This window comes from Thalassophryne amazonica, chromosome 4 (assembly GCF_902500255.1).
Source record: "Thalassophryne amazonica chromosome 4, fThaAma1.1, whole genome shotgun sequence".
NCBI lineage: Eukaryota > Metazoa > Chordata > Actinopteri > Batrachoidiformes > Batrachoididae > Thalassophryne > Thalassophryne amazonica.
Genome location: NC_047106.1, coordinates 86,475,888 through 86,490,566, shown reverse-complemented (window position 1 = coordinate 86,490,566; position 14,679 = coordinate 86,475,888). Strand labels below are relative to the sequence as shown.

Here is a 14,679-nt window from a genome sequence, read left to right as displayed (position 1 = left end):
GAGTGACTGATTCAATCAGTGGGTTCAGGCAACTGAGCCTTTGGTTCAGACAGGAGGGTTTAGTGTTTTAGCAACAGAAAAACTGTAAAAGTCAAGGATGAAATCTGGGCCCAACGCTTACATCTTCATCAAGGCAATCCCTCTGTGATGAGGAAGGGTACAAGTGTTTAAGTTTAGATCAAACGTGGATTAAATATGGTGAAAGGTTGGTGTGTTCTTCAGGGATATAGTGGTTTCATTTCTTACAGATGTGATCAAACATCAAAACCACATAGAGCCATATCATCCCATCTCAGTGTGGGCATTACACTCTCTGCACACCCCTTCTGTTGGTTTTGTCTCTTCCTGTAGTGATGTTATATTAAAGGGGTGAATGAACAAAAAGGATAATTGTATTTTATCCATCCATCCATCCATTTTCTTCCGCTTTATCCGGAGTCGGGTCGCGGGGGCAGCCGCTTCATTTTGACAGTTCAGTATTTTTATTATACTTTTAAACATGAAAACAACAGTGATGAACATCTTTTTATTAAATATATCACCATTATTACGGCCATTTAAACAAATTTCAAAAACATGGTAACGCAGCAAAGAAACATAGATGATGTTTAAAGTAAATCAAATGTGCCATCTGAAGATGAAATGTGACCGTGGTGAGAAGGAAGATCTAAATCATGTACAACCCCGACAGAGGAGTGACTACTTAGAAACTGGTCCTCTTCTGGAACTGTAGTACTCTTTAACTCTGACAAAGAATTGGCTATGCTCCTCATTTATTTATTCTTTAAGCAATCATTAAAAGACGAGTGAAAGTGTCCGTATTAGAGCATGTCAGCGCAATTACAAATGGAAATGAAGGCACAAGCAGTAAAACTAAACACAGTGGTTTGTGTGTGGTGCAGCATGCACTGCAGATATGCTCCATGTGGTAAAACTAGTTCATTTACAAAGCTGTGCAAACTTCATTTACCACCACAGTGTATATTAAATATAATCACATCTCTAAAAGAGGAAGGTAGCTCTCTGAAGAGCAGCAAACATCCTCAGCTGAAAATGTTTTAGTAAACAGGAGCAGATAGATGTTTCTGCAGGAAAAAAACTGTATAAGAACACGGGGGGCAACTCTTATTCCCTCTGTCACACATAGCCGGAATCACGCAGTTGCATCGGACTTATGAATTGCACATCCGAAAAATGTCGGATTTCAGTTTCAAAACCTTCTGACAGCCATCTGCAGAAGTCGACACAGTTGGTCAAAATCGCCCAGCGGCCCCGAGTGTGATGCACATGTTCAAAACTCTCCAAGCGCGGTCGAGATGGAACACCTATCCGACGGTGGTCCATGTGCAATCTGGGCACCATCTAACCGGAATTTACATATTTGATGGCGACAAAACGGGATCCGAAATGATTTGAGCATATACGAGGGAACCTTGAGATGGATCTTGCACCGCAAAGCCTGCCGATATGACCTGCACTGCCACCCCCTAGAGCGCAAGGGAACCGTTGAAATGTATGTGGTACGCTTCATCATGATAATAATTATGAATTATCATCATGTATAGTGAATGTGAACAGCGGCTATCAAACTGAACGCTCCGTGCACTACTGCACGAACGCTGCCGAAGATCTGAACAGGCTGTTATATCCACAATAGACCTGACAGTACAGATATTTGTCCATTCCTTCCCATGGGTGACGTATATAATGTGAACTACTGTCTCTATCATTAACACGGGCAGCTGCCCCTCTCTGTGATACACAGTAACACATCATTGCACACATCAGGCTTGGAGCTGGAAGGATCTCACGCTGTAATAGATGATCACCACTTAACTATAGGAAATATAACATGGAACTTGTGCCAGGCCGTTACACCATTAATAAACATGAATCTCACCTTCAACAGCGGTCCAGGAGTGTTTCCTTTTGGGTGAGAATCCTCTCAACCAAAAGGAAAAAATTAATTCCATGTGATAATCCAACAATCATCGCGGTGTCCAGAGTGCTCGCGAAGTGGGCAAACAAGTAAAAGAAAGTTCCCTGGAAAGGCACTCTGTCTGATGGACTGCATGGCCCAATGCCAGCAAACTTTGAGTGAAGGTATCCACTGCACCCTGCATGCCTGCGCTTAGTGGCCCACGCACACATGACTGAGTGATAATTACAGCCCCACCTGTGTGCGCGGACTGCACATGCGCCACACACACTGTGCATTCGCATGTGTGAACACAGCACGCTGGTCAGTGTTTGCCATCCAGACATTTGGAGATCAGGCAGTCTGCAGCACCTTTTATGGCCGTCTTGACAGCAGTCTGTGTCGTCTACGTACACTCTGGATGTGATCTGACGGTGGACAAGGCAGTCTGTCTGCGCTCCGACACTGCAGACCACACCTCTTTTCCTCAAGACTGTGTTGGATTACGCCAATATTTGCCGTGTCGGGCATGGCTCCGGCACATTCTTGCTATGTGTGACGGGGCTTCACAGACTAGGTTTGTCTAATTTCAAGTCAAACTAAATCTACAAAAAATTTCAGTCAGCCATAAAGACATGTTTTCAGATAATACATCTTAAATAGCTTGTCAGTTTTAGAAACATCTCATTTTGGAACTTTTTTTTTTAAACTAACAATAAGGTTCTTAAGATGCTGTGTTTGTAAAAGTTACAATGCTTCCTAATACTAGTAAAATAGAGCTCAAAATTAATCTTCTCAGCAGTATTTCAAGAATTCTTAAATTAATTTCCACTTGGTCAACTAGCAATATTTTTGATGCATGAAAAAAGGCATTTTTAACTTGTTACAAAAAAAAGGTCTGGCCATGGAACAAGTGAAAGGTAATTAATTCTTACTTAATTACTGAAACAATTATCACTTAATTCTTGAAACAAACCAGAAATAGTGGAGAAAACTCATTTTGAGCTTGAGCTTACTAGTATTAGGAAATATTGTATTTTTTACAAGTCAAGTTTGCAAGTCAAAAATACTTGTTTTATCTCATGATTCAAAACATGACGTGCAATAAGATTTTTAAGATGCATAATCTAAAAAGAAGTTATATCTTATTGAAATTTCACTTGTTAAATGACTGTAGTACATTAAGTGTAGAATAGATATGTTGACTATAAATTAGACAATTCATTCTAAAACCATTTCAAAATCATGTATAACTTCCATGAATACCGCCTGATGAGTACTGTATAAACTAAAAGGTGAAATGTGAGGTGCCGCTTGGTCAGCTTAGACCTAAATGAGAAAGGTGTCACTGATCTGAAACACAAAGTGAACCCACGCATTTGGTAAGATCAAAACTCTTTTCCAAAAGAGGCCCTTTGGAGTTCAGAGCTTAAAAAGGCATGTGGGGTGAACTCTTCTTTCTGCTTACGGTGAACAATCACAGTTGATGTTGAACATTAACTTAAAACCCTTATGTGTGGCCACTTTATTAGGTACACCTTGCCATGTCGGTCAATCTCTGCTTTCAGAACTGCTGTAATTGTTTGTGGTTTAATTTCACTTTGCAAGTGTAAGAGATTTTGGACCATATTGATGTGAGACCATTGGCACCATTTCACCATCAGCTCAAATTTTTTGATCTAAGGCAGGATGGATTCATGCTTTCATGTTAAGCAAAACCTGACTGTAGCAGAAATGAAACATGTGGCACATTTTTCCAGTCTTCCATTGTGCAGTTCTGTTGAGCCATTCTCACTGTAGACTCCGTTTCCTGTTTTTAGCCGACAGGATTGACAGACTTGGTGTGGTCTTTTGCAGCAGACACCCACCTGGTTCAACATGTGTGCTGCTGTGCTCAGAGATGCTGTTCTGCATACCTTGGTTAGTAATGCAGAGACTATGTGCATTACTGGTATCTTCGTATCGGCTTGCACCAGTCTGGCTTTTCATCTCTGCCCTGTGCCATCAACAAGGCATTTTCATCCAGAGAACCACTACTCACTTGATGTTTGTTCTACTGTGAAACCTTCTCTCTAGAACTTAAACATGGTTGTAGGTGAAAATCCCTGCAACTCAGCAGTTTGTGAAATACTCAAAGCAAGTGCTTCTGGCACCAACAAGAATGCTATGTTCAAAGTCACTTAAATCACCTTTTTCTGCCTGATCTGATTTTTGTTTGACTTCAGGAGAGCTTCTTGACCATGTCTGCAAGCATAAACGCATTGAGCATCTGCTTCATGATTGACCAATATTGGCCTTCATAACCAATTGCACAGATGTACATAAAGAAGTGGCTAGTGAGTGTATATATGAGAATAATGAAATTTTAGAGCTGTGTGATACCTTCAGCAATAATGAGGGTTAATCTTTACCACCAACAGTCAGGAAAAGTCAGTATAATAATGTTCAAAGTAAATTCCAGGATTCTTACATGTAAAACCAGTAGGAACATGTATATATGGATATATAAAAGACAGTACATCAGATTGCTGCTGACAGCTGATTAACCAGCATGTCAAAGCTGGCATAATGACATCACAAAGAATGCACGACTTTGGTCTGTACACTGTTTGGGGTCATCACAAACACTGTCGCTATTGATCTCATGTCGCACTGCCATGATGTTCAAACATAAAGAACTACCGTATTTCAGGAATATAAGTCACAGGTTTTTTTTTTGTTTGTTTTTTTTTTGAGTTTGGGATTTCCTGTGGCTTATGGTGCTGCTTATATACTGAAAAATCACACATTCAGTAATAATAATTATAATGACTATTTATATTGAACTTTCCCAAGAATCTGATCACTAAATGCACTAATAATAAAATAATAATTGCAAATAATACAAAGTACACTATAACAGTGCACAAAAATCCTAAATTAAAGAGCTGATTATACAGAAAAAAGGTGTGACATATGAGTTTTTCCTCTTGAAGAAGCATTTCTTTTTAACAATTTGCAACTTATACTCCAGAAAATATGGTAAATAATGATGTTGCACCATGCTGAGAGTGATGTGGAAACTGTAGGACCCGTTCCCCTCTTTCTGGCACTCAGTCCGATCCCAACAAGATTATCTGGCATCGTTCATCTGCCTGGCCACCGTCAGGATTTCCTTTGCTCCTTTATTCAGTAGTAACTCAGCCAGGGCGACCCCCAGGCGCTCAGCATTGTCCTGAACTTTACCTAAGATCTTAGTGGCAGTGACTCCCACCCGCTGCACCCCCTCATCCACCTCTTCTGCAGTCTGTAAACAAACACAAACGCGCACACACGTTATAGGGACAAAGATGCATGTGGACAATTGTGAAGACAGTTTATTCAATTAACAAAGTAGCTTCACAAGACGTCCAGATCACAAATCTTTCTTTAAATGTTTTGCAGTATATGTTTAATTCACAGAACCCTTCAACATGACTTTCACACAAAAAGTGCAAGGAGCTAGAACAAAGAGACCAGATAGACAGGAGACAGAGACAAGAAGAAGAGGAGTGTCTCTCCCTTATTTAGCAGGAGTAGGGGAAAAACTACAGAGGATCTTCAGACAGCACAAAATCCCAGTTTACTTTAAACCGGTTAACACCTTGAGACAGAAATTAGTTCACCCTAAGGACAGGATCCCTAGTTACAAACAGAGCAATGTAGTGTATTCTATCAGATGTCAGGAAAACTGTAACGAACACTACATAGGTGAGACTAAGCAACCTTTACACAAAAGGCTATACCAGCACTGCAGAGAGGGCGCCAGTGGACCTCAGTCTGCAGTTCATCTCCACCTTAAAGACACTAACCACACGTTTGAGGACAAGGAAGTTAAAATATTAGCCAGAGAGAAGAAATGGTTTGAGAGAGGGGTCAAGGAGGCATTCTTTGTGAAATGTTTGAAACCCAGCCTTAACCGGGGGGGGGCTGAGACACGCTTTATCCCCTGTTTACAATGGGGTACTCAGGTCAAAGCAGTTTCAGTCTTTTGTTCATGGTAATGAGTCATTCACGTCATCAGCAAAGTCGTCAAGGGAGCCATCAGGAGAGGGACAGCTGCCCTGTCATTAGGAGGGTGCTAACTAGAGCACAATAGGTGCTAATTACAGCTATTGTTTAGTCACTAGGCTATAGAAGTCTGCCTCTCGGTAGGAGGGGTCTGGTTAGGTTTAAAACTCCAGCTTTTGTGACTTGTTGATTATTCTTCTCTACAAGAGTCAAGACAGAAGTCAGACCACCAGAGCAAGAATTTTAGCTGAGGAAGCTTCTGCGATTTGAAGCGAAATGTCCTCGCGTCAAGCAACCCAGTCCAGTCGAAGATTCAAGCTTCTCTACTATGGAAATCACCTGGACAACTGAGAGCCTACACAGAAACACTGCGACCAACTGTGGGCATGAGGCCCTGGCACTGGTACGTAAGCTGGAAAAGACTGCTAAAAAGATAGCTAACTTTAGAAACCACTTAAGATTTACCCTGAGATGAAAACAAAACCATGTTATTCCCAAATGCATGAAGCAAAAGGCACTAGAAGTAGGTCAGACAGCAGAAAAGATCCAGCACAGTTACCTTAGGAGGATTTTGGGTCTTAGAATTAGAAGGCTTCACTTTAAAATATTAGACCTCCAAAATAATCTTGATAGTCTGCACAAAATGTTAGAAACTTTAGTGGAGGAATAGGCCCATAATAAGATCACAAAGTTCATAGTTAAAATTCAAATGGCTGAGCATTTAAAAAGTAAAGAGTGGCAAATCAGGAAATTTCACAACCTTTTAGTGCAGAAAAGGCGTACTTTCAGTGGGAGTATTTTTAAAGATACACCCAGACAAATTAGTGACAACAGGGAAAATTGGGTAAAGAATCTCTCCAACAGGGTTCTTACACAGACAGAAAAGGATGTGCTCGCTAAAGGACTAAATTTCTCAGTGACCCCTAAACATATACCGACAGTAGATTACATCACTGCAGTAGAGTCAGCCATTAAACATAACAGTTTGTCAGAGTCAGAAGCTGGGGACCTCCGACTAAGAGTCACAGCAGTGCTGAACAGTGCTAAGCCTCCTCCGACCAACATCACAGGAGAAGAACGGAAAGCTTTGTCAGCACTGCAAAAGGACCAAAGCATCCTTATCCTGCCAGCGGATAAAGGCAGATGCACGGTGGTCCTGAACACATCAGACTACGAGGCCAAGATCAACAACTTGCTCAGTGACTCCAATAGATATGAACATCTGAAGAGAGACCCCACGAGCGGCTATAAGAAGAAAATCATTAGCTACCTCCAAAAGCTGGAGAAAGAGGGACTCATCGACAGGCAGACATACTACAGACTGTACCCTGGGGACGCCACTCCGTGCATCTATGGACTGCCCAAAATCCACAAACAGGACGTGCCACTCAGGCCTATTGTATGTAGCACAGATTCCATCACGTACAATTTGGCCAAGCACCTCAAGTGGATTTGGGCTCCTCTAGTGGGTAACTCAGAACACCATGTGGAGAACACACAAGATTTTGTGAACAAGATCAAGGACCTCCAGCTGGAGGCAGATGAAACAATCGTGTCATTTGATGTGACTTCATTGTTCACCTGCATCCCCACCGCTGAGGCCGTCTCAGCTGTGAGGCAGAGACTGCTGGAGGATGTGTCTCTACTTGAAAGGACCAAACTCACACCAGACCACATCTGCCAACTCTTGGAGATCTGTCTTAACACCACGTATTTCCTGTTTAGGGGGAATTACTACAGGCAGATTCATGGTTGTGCGATGGGGTCTCCGGTATCCCCCATTGTGGCCAATCTGTACATGGAGCGAGTGGAGAAGACAGCCTTGACGTCTTTCACGGGCATCTCTCCCAGTCACTGGTTCAGATATGTTGATGACACATGGGTTAAAACCAAGAAACAGGAAGTTGAGGACTTTACACAACACATCAACTCGGTGGACGCCAATATCAAGTTCAGACGTGAGGATGCCAGAAACAACCATTTAGCCTTCTTGGACTGTGATGTTACGATTGGAGAGAACAGGCAGCTCCAGATAGGGGTTTACAGAAAACCAACTCACACTGACCAATATCTGCTCTTTGGCTCAAACCACCCCCTTGAACACAAGCTCGGGGTGATCAGGACGCTTCAACACAGAGCCCTACAGGTGCCCACAACTGCAGAGGGAAGGGCTAAAGAACAACAACTTGTCCGGAAAGCCCTCACAGTATGTGGGTACCCACGATGGTCCCTGGACAAAGTGCAGAAGTCCCAGAGAACAAAGAGACCAGATAGACAGGAGACGGAGACAAGAAGAAGAGGAGTGTCTCTCCCTTATTTAGCAGGAGTAGGGGAAAAACTACAGAGGATCTTCAGACAGCACAAAATCCCAGTTTACTTTAAACCGGTTAACACCTTGAGACAGAAATTAGTTCACCCTAAGGACAGGATCCCTAGTTACAAACAGAGTAATGTAGTGTATTCTATCAGATGTCAGGAAAACTGTAACGAACACTACATAGGTGAGACTAAGCAACCTTTACACAAAAGGCTATACCAGCACAGCAGAGAGGGCGCCAGTGGACCTCAATCTGCAGTTCATCTCCACCTTAAAGACACTAACCACACGTTTGAGGACAAGGAAGTTAAAATATTAGCCAGAGAGAAGAAATGGTTTGAGAGAGGGGTCAAGGAGGCATTCTTTGTGAAATGTTTGAAACCCAGCCTTAACCGGGGAGGGGGTCTGAGACACACTTTATCCCCTGTTTACAATGGGGTACTCAGGTCAAAGCAGTTTCAGTCTTTTGTTCATGGTAATGAGTCATTCACGTCATCAGCAGAGTCGTCAAGGGAGCCATCAGGAGAGGGACAGCTGACCTGTCATTAGGAGGGTGCTAACTAGAGCACAATAGGTGCTAATTAGAGCTATTGTTTAGTCACTAGCCTATAGCAGTCTGCCTCTCGGTAGGAGGGGTCTGGTTAGATTTAAAACTCCAGCTTTTGTGACTTGTTGATTATTCTTCTCTACAAGAGTCAAGACAGAAGTCAGACCACCAGAGCAAGAATTTTAGCTGAGGAAGCTTCTGCAATTTGAAGCGAAACGTCCTCGCGTCAAGCAACCCAGTCCAGTCAAAGATTCAAGCTTCTCTATTATGAAGTTGAATAAATAAACAAACAAAAACAACCAACACAGCTCCAGTCTGCACACTGCTACCTTCTTCTATATCAGTCTGCGGGACAGCAGCCTTCAGCACTGATAGGCCGAAGTTGTGATGTCTAACAAATCAAGTAGTGCTGTGGGAGGGACTTTGTTACAAACCAGAAAGCAGGGGTTCATATTTTTAAAAAAGTGGTTTGGGCCAACACCCCCTCAGTGCCTGAAGTAAGGGACCATTAGCACCGTATGATGGGCCCCTCTCAGACATCAATGTGCCTTTGTGAAGTGGAACAAATTAAAGTAATTTAATATTTTTAATGTTTTGTAATGGACTGTAAGAACCACAACTTAAGGCAATTTAACTTATTTCATATGTCTGTTATATTTTACATTATGTGCAAGTCATAAATAATGTTTAAAAGGTTAAAAACCCATTAATATTGGATGTACACAGCATTACTTCTTCAAAAGTTTTTTGTTTGTTTTATTTTTTAACAAAATACCCCCTTTAATAATTGTTTTATTTGAACAAGACCTTAACCTGGCCATTTTTTATTGTCCAACCTGTTTTTTAAACAATAAAATCTGGATGGAAAAGCTTTCTGGATCATAGTTTTTCCACACTTTGATGTTTCATAAACATGAAGATGTGTGCTGAAGATGATCGTTTATGATTGTTAGCTGCTTTAACAAGCGTTTAGTGCTAAACTCCACTGTTCACACAAATGATCACGTGATGATTTGTAAACAGTTTATACCGTTTTTAAAAACAGTTTCATGAAAACTACTAACTTTTGTTTTCATGTGAAAATGAGTGAAGCCCCCCTCCTCCACTCCTGCTCTCACCCTTCCCAGTCCCCCTCTCTGCTGTCCTTGTTTAACTGAAAGCCAGGCTCACTGACTGTCTCTTGTTTGTCTTCTTTTTGGAAACACAAAGCCTTTAATCTGCAAAATAAACCATTAATTTCTGAATGTAACAACAGCTACGGACACAGGAGGAACTCAGTGTTATTTAATGAAGGATTCGGAAGAGTATTTTCTTTCTGTGAGTCTGAACTGAAACTCAACAGAATTCTGCAGCAGAGGAGAGACGCCGCTTTCAGCTGTGCACTGCAGCAGAGAGAATCTCTCCCAGCTGCCGTTCACAGCATGGAACACTAAAGTCGCTGACTGCCAATCTCTAAACAATATACATGTGAAGGCAGAACTTGACGACCAGTGAGCTGATTAAATCTAGTGCTGCAAAAATAAACTGGCATATTGGCCACTGTAAATGGCCGATACCGATATCCGCAAAAATGCTGAATATCGGCCGGGCCGATAATTGGTCGACCCCTAGCATTTATTGTGAATACACAATACAAATTTGAGATGATTCCAGTAGATGTCAGGACACTTTTATAACTCTTGATAAGTTTTGTGTGCATAGGTAAACTCTTTGTAAGGATTCAATGAAAAATATGTTACCACAGCGGTAGCAGCAGCAGCAGCAACATCAGTCTGCATGGTGTCCTTCAAACTGTTTGAACCGTCCAGGCTATACACTGCCCCCGTCAGGTAGAGCTGAAAATTACATTACCAGTTAATAACCAAATCCAAACACATTAACAAATATTAATCTTTTATGTTCTTTAAAGCTGCTTTAATTTAATCTATTGATATAGCACCAGATCATAACAAAGTCATCTCAAGGCGCATCACAAGTGTGAAGTCTAACCTTACCAACGCCCCTGAGCAAGCACACAGGTGACAGTGGTAAGGAAAAACTCCCTCTGGTGATAATGAGGAAGAAACCTCAAGCAGCCCAGACTCAGATGAGTGACCCACTGCTTAGGCCATTCTAACAGTTACAAAGTTTCAAGCAGTTACAAAAAGGGGCATAATTGTGCAAAGTCCACCTTAAGGTCAAGCCCAAGAATTTGAACTGTGCAGAGTTGGATATGATGATTCAGAGTCCTCAGCAGGGTAACGACAGAAAATTGGTTGCTGCTGCTTACGTCAAAAAGGCTGCGACTGTGGCTTCGCAGTTTTCTGCCTTTACCTTTTCTTTTAGTTGAAAAATGTTCTAGAAGAGCACAGTTTCTCAGGTTGAACATTCAAACAAAAAGTTGTGTCTGAACACAGGTGTGAACACTTGTGCTTAACAGATTAACAGTGACACACTTATTGCAACACAACACGCACCACAAACTTTGAATTCATGTTATGCCGCGTTCACACCAGACGCCACACGAGCGACGGCGGCGACAGGTTGCCATGTAATCCCTATGGAAGGATGCGTTGTGGCGCCACAAAAGTTCAAGCCATGCAATGTGATGGACGCAAATGAAGCGATTTTGACCGACTGGCGCGTTTGTGGCGTGATATCGCATCGTTTTGCCCTCCTCCCCAAGTTTAAAAATCTGAACTTTTTCGTCTTGTCGCGCCACGATGACCAATCAGGGACTGGATATGTAGTGATGTGAAGATGTCTGGAGTTTATACTTGATGTGAACATGTCCTGTCTCTGGCAGCAGCCTGTGAGCAGGACTTATGTCCCTTTTGTCCTTTATTTCACAATTATGACAGAGTTTAAGGGGAGAGCGAGGAGCAGCAGCCAGTTTTTTTTCTCATGTGTGCGTGCAAATGAATCGTCCGTGAAGATAATTTTATTAACTACACAGATGTATAATAAAACAAATGGTGACTGGTTTATAACACAATTATGACAAAGATGGAGAGGAGAGCGGGGAACTGCAGCGGCAGCCAATTTTTTTTTTTTTTTTTAAATTGTTCACATGTGCGCATGCAAACGGGACAGGAGGTCCTCAAACTGGGTCCTGGAGAGGCGGAAGTACCGCTGAAAGCAGCCGTCATCCAGACGCAGCTCCTGCAGCAAATAATGAAACTCCCCAAATTGGGAACATCTCATGAGGATGTTGTGAACCCAGGGACGGTGCCGCTGGCGATGTTTGTCAACTGTCCACAACAAATAGAGCACAGCAACTCGCTCCATGTGATCAAGGTCCACCATGTTGACTTGGTGGCGAGCAGAATGGAAGCTCCTCCTATTTGATGATGCATTGGGGCGAATTTTCGCAGTGAAAGCAGAGCGACATGCCGGTCGATGGTGGCGCGTCCATTGCCAGGCGAGGGATGCAAATTTGTGGCGTCGCGTGGCATCCGGTGTGAACGTGGCATTACTGTTTAAGCTAATGTTGACTCCACTTCTGGTAACAGCTATGACCACAATACATTATGTGTGATCCATAACACCATCTGCAGGTGTCACTGACCTAAAAAAAAAAAAGCAAAACTTTCTAAGCAGTTTGTAGAAGCATGACACAGCCGTCAATCAAACATATACTGTTACAGTTAGGCTTAACTAATTTTCAGTTAACTTTTGAACTTGTATCTGTACTCCTATTTGTTTTTATCACCTGGGAGTCTTTTACTTCAGTGTGTACAGCAACTGGAACACTGCAACCGCCCTCCTGCAAATGGCAGGTGAAATAAACAAATGCTTACACACTCATAGTGAACGTGAACAGAAGTACAAGTGGTTGAGGAGGACTACCAGATGTTTGAGGAAGGCTCTCTCAGCTATGCAGCGTAGGACTGTATTGGGGTCATGAAGGACAGACACCATCTCCAAGATGTCCACATCACTGACCCGAACCTCCACTGCCAGCGCCCCCTGACAACATCCCCAAACAGAAAGTGTGACTTTTGTTGGACATATCAATATGCAACAAAGGACAGGGGAGGGTGGAGGTTATGTGATCACTGCTCTCTTTGTGAGCCTGTCTGCAGATGTTCAAAAAAACAAAAAAAAAAAAAACAGGGGTTCCTATTTATTTATTTATTTATTTGAATTTCATGGATTTTCTTATTTGTGTCAAAGTCACTCAGTCTGACCATTCATGTGGATTAGCAGGAATTATAAACAAACTATTTTAAGTCTCATAGTACATTGTTACTGCTTTTTAATTCCCATTCTTATTGTGAATTTGGACTTTGTGCCTCATGTCTGCAAGTATTTTTAATTTTTTGCCATTAACATCACCACCAATGGACAGGAGTCGTCTTTTCATCAGTTTGTCTGTGGATGTGTTGAGCTGAGCTGCAGGCCACGCCCTCTTTGCATGAGTGCTTCAGGTCTGGCTGTCTTCCAGCCTGAAGACAGCTGGTTGATTGCACCAGGTGGAAATGAGCAGGTGATCAAGGAAGTTTGGTTGCAGTCACTCACAAGACAGTGGGGAGTAAGCAGTGTGTAAGAGAAATCTTTGGAGTGTTTGGGCTTGAAGAAAAGAAGACTACAGGTCTAAAGCTTGCTTCAAGCAAAGAAGAGGAGCCGGTGAGCATTGACTTGTGATGCGTCTTTGTAGCTGTGCTTGGAAAATCATTTGATTAAAAAGCAGACTGAAAATGAAGTGTATTTTAAGAGTTTAAAAGTTTACAGGGTAAAGTAATGTGATATGTATTTACAGAAGTTAAAACCTGTTGAAGTTGTAAGGTGAAATTGTTACTGAACAGTGCTTTAAGATTATTTAGGGTACTTTAGATTTGGGTATTTTCTACTTTATTTTTAAGATGAATTTTAAACTACTAAAAAAAAAAAAAGTATTTTGGGTTATGGTTTCATGGATTACAGTTTCTTTGTTTTCTATTTGTTTGTATTTAAAGGTTTTCACCTGTGCTTGACCTTGATGGCTTTTCAAAATAAAAGGAAAGAAAAAGAGGAGCTTAGTCTTGGTCATTGAGTGACATCCAGTTCAACCCTCTGAAGCAAGATGCCCGTTAAAGTGGGGGAACCTGCTAGTCAAACCTCACAAAAGTGAGAGGCCACTTGACAATGAGGAAGCTCCCAAAAAATAACTATTACATTTTGGCTCCAAGGTGGGATTTGGACTGAGGAAGAGCAGATTCAATTTTTTTTTTTTTTGAGAGCTCCAGATCACAAGGTGGTTCCTGGGTCAATATTCAAACATTTCATAACTCTGCAAAATAAGGCCTTTTGCAACATTTTGGAAAATTTCACCATGATTCCCAATTATCTCCATACCAAACCAGGTGATCGATGTGTGCAGTTTGGTCCACATTCCCAGATCACGTTGGACTTTACACCAGACCCCTGTGTGTTATCCACCAAAGTTCAGTTTGTTTGGACATGTGTGAACAGAACAATCACACTCATATCCACACAATAGCTGGTTCAAGACCACCTATATTCAAGAGAACACAGTCAGACCCAACAACTCCCCCCAATTATGGCTTACAGGAACTGAACAAGTCAAGTATCAGGCAGTTTGTTTTGTGATCAAAACACACTGCAGAATGAGTTGTATAGGTACACAGAATACAGACAAGGTGTGTGTGGGGTGGTGGCTTAATGAACTTTATCTGCGCAGCTTCTTTAAAACCACAGAAACAAACAACTATATGAGGGTGATTCTTAGACTACGGGCACTTATGTCCTTTGATCATATTGTATGAAAAACAGAAAAGGGGAAATTTCACACTTTTATAGTTATCTTTACAATGAAAGTGTTAAGAAATTTGTTCTAGCAGTCTATGATGACTTTTTCACCTTTTTTCAGCATCATTATATGCAAAT

The 14,679-nt window shown here is 41.8% G+C and overlaps 1 protein-coding gene across 2 annotated transcripts in view; it reads right to left on the bottom strand.

The window, feature by feature from the left end:
* Positions 1 to 502: 502 nt before the first annotated feature.
* Positions 503 to 14,679, bottom strand: part of LOC117508445 (porphobilinogen deaminase-like) — a 41,259-nt gene continuing 27,082 nt past the window's right edge. For both annotated transcript variants that reach the window (XM_034168209.1, XM_034168208.1), the window contains exons 11-14: positions 12,640 to 12,759; positions 12,503 to 12,556; positions 10,551 to 10,646; positions 503 to 5,204 (exon numbers count right to left, since the gene is read on the bottom strand). In XM_034168209.1, coding sequence (XP_034024100.1) covers positions 5,031 to 5,204; positions 10,551 to 10,646; positions 12,503 to 12,556; positions 12,640 to 12,759 — 444 coding nt within the window. In that variant the 3' untranslated portion in view covers positions 503 to 5,030. The remainder of the gene's footprint in view (positions 5,205 to 10,550; positions 10,647 to 12,502; positions 12,557 to 12,639; positions 12,760 to 14,679) is intronic.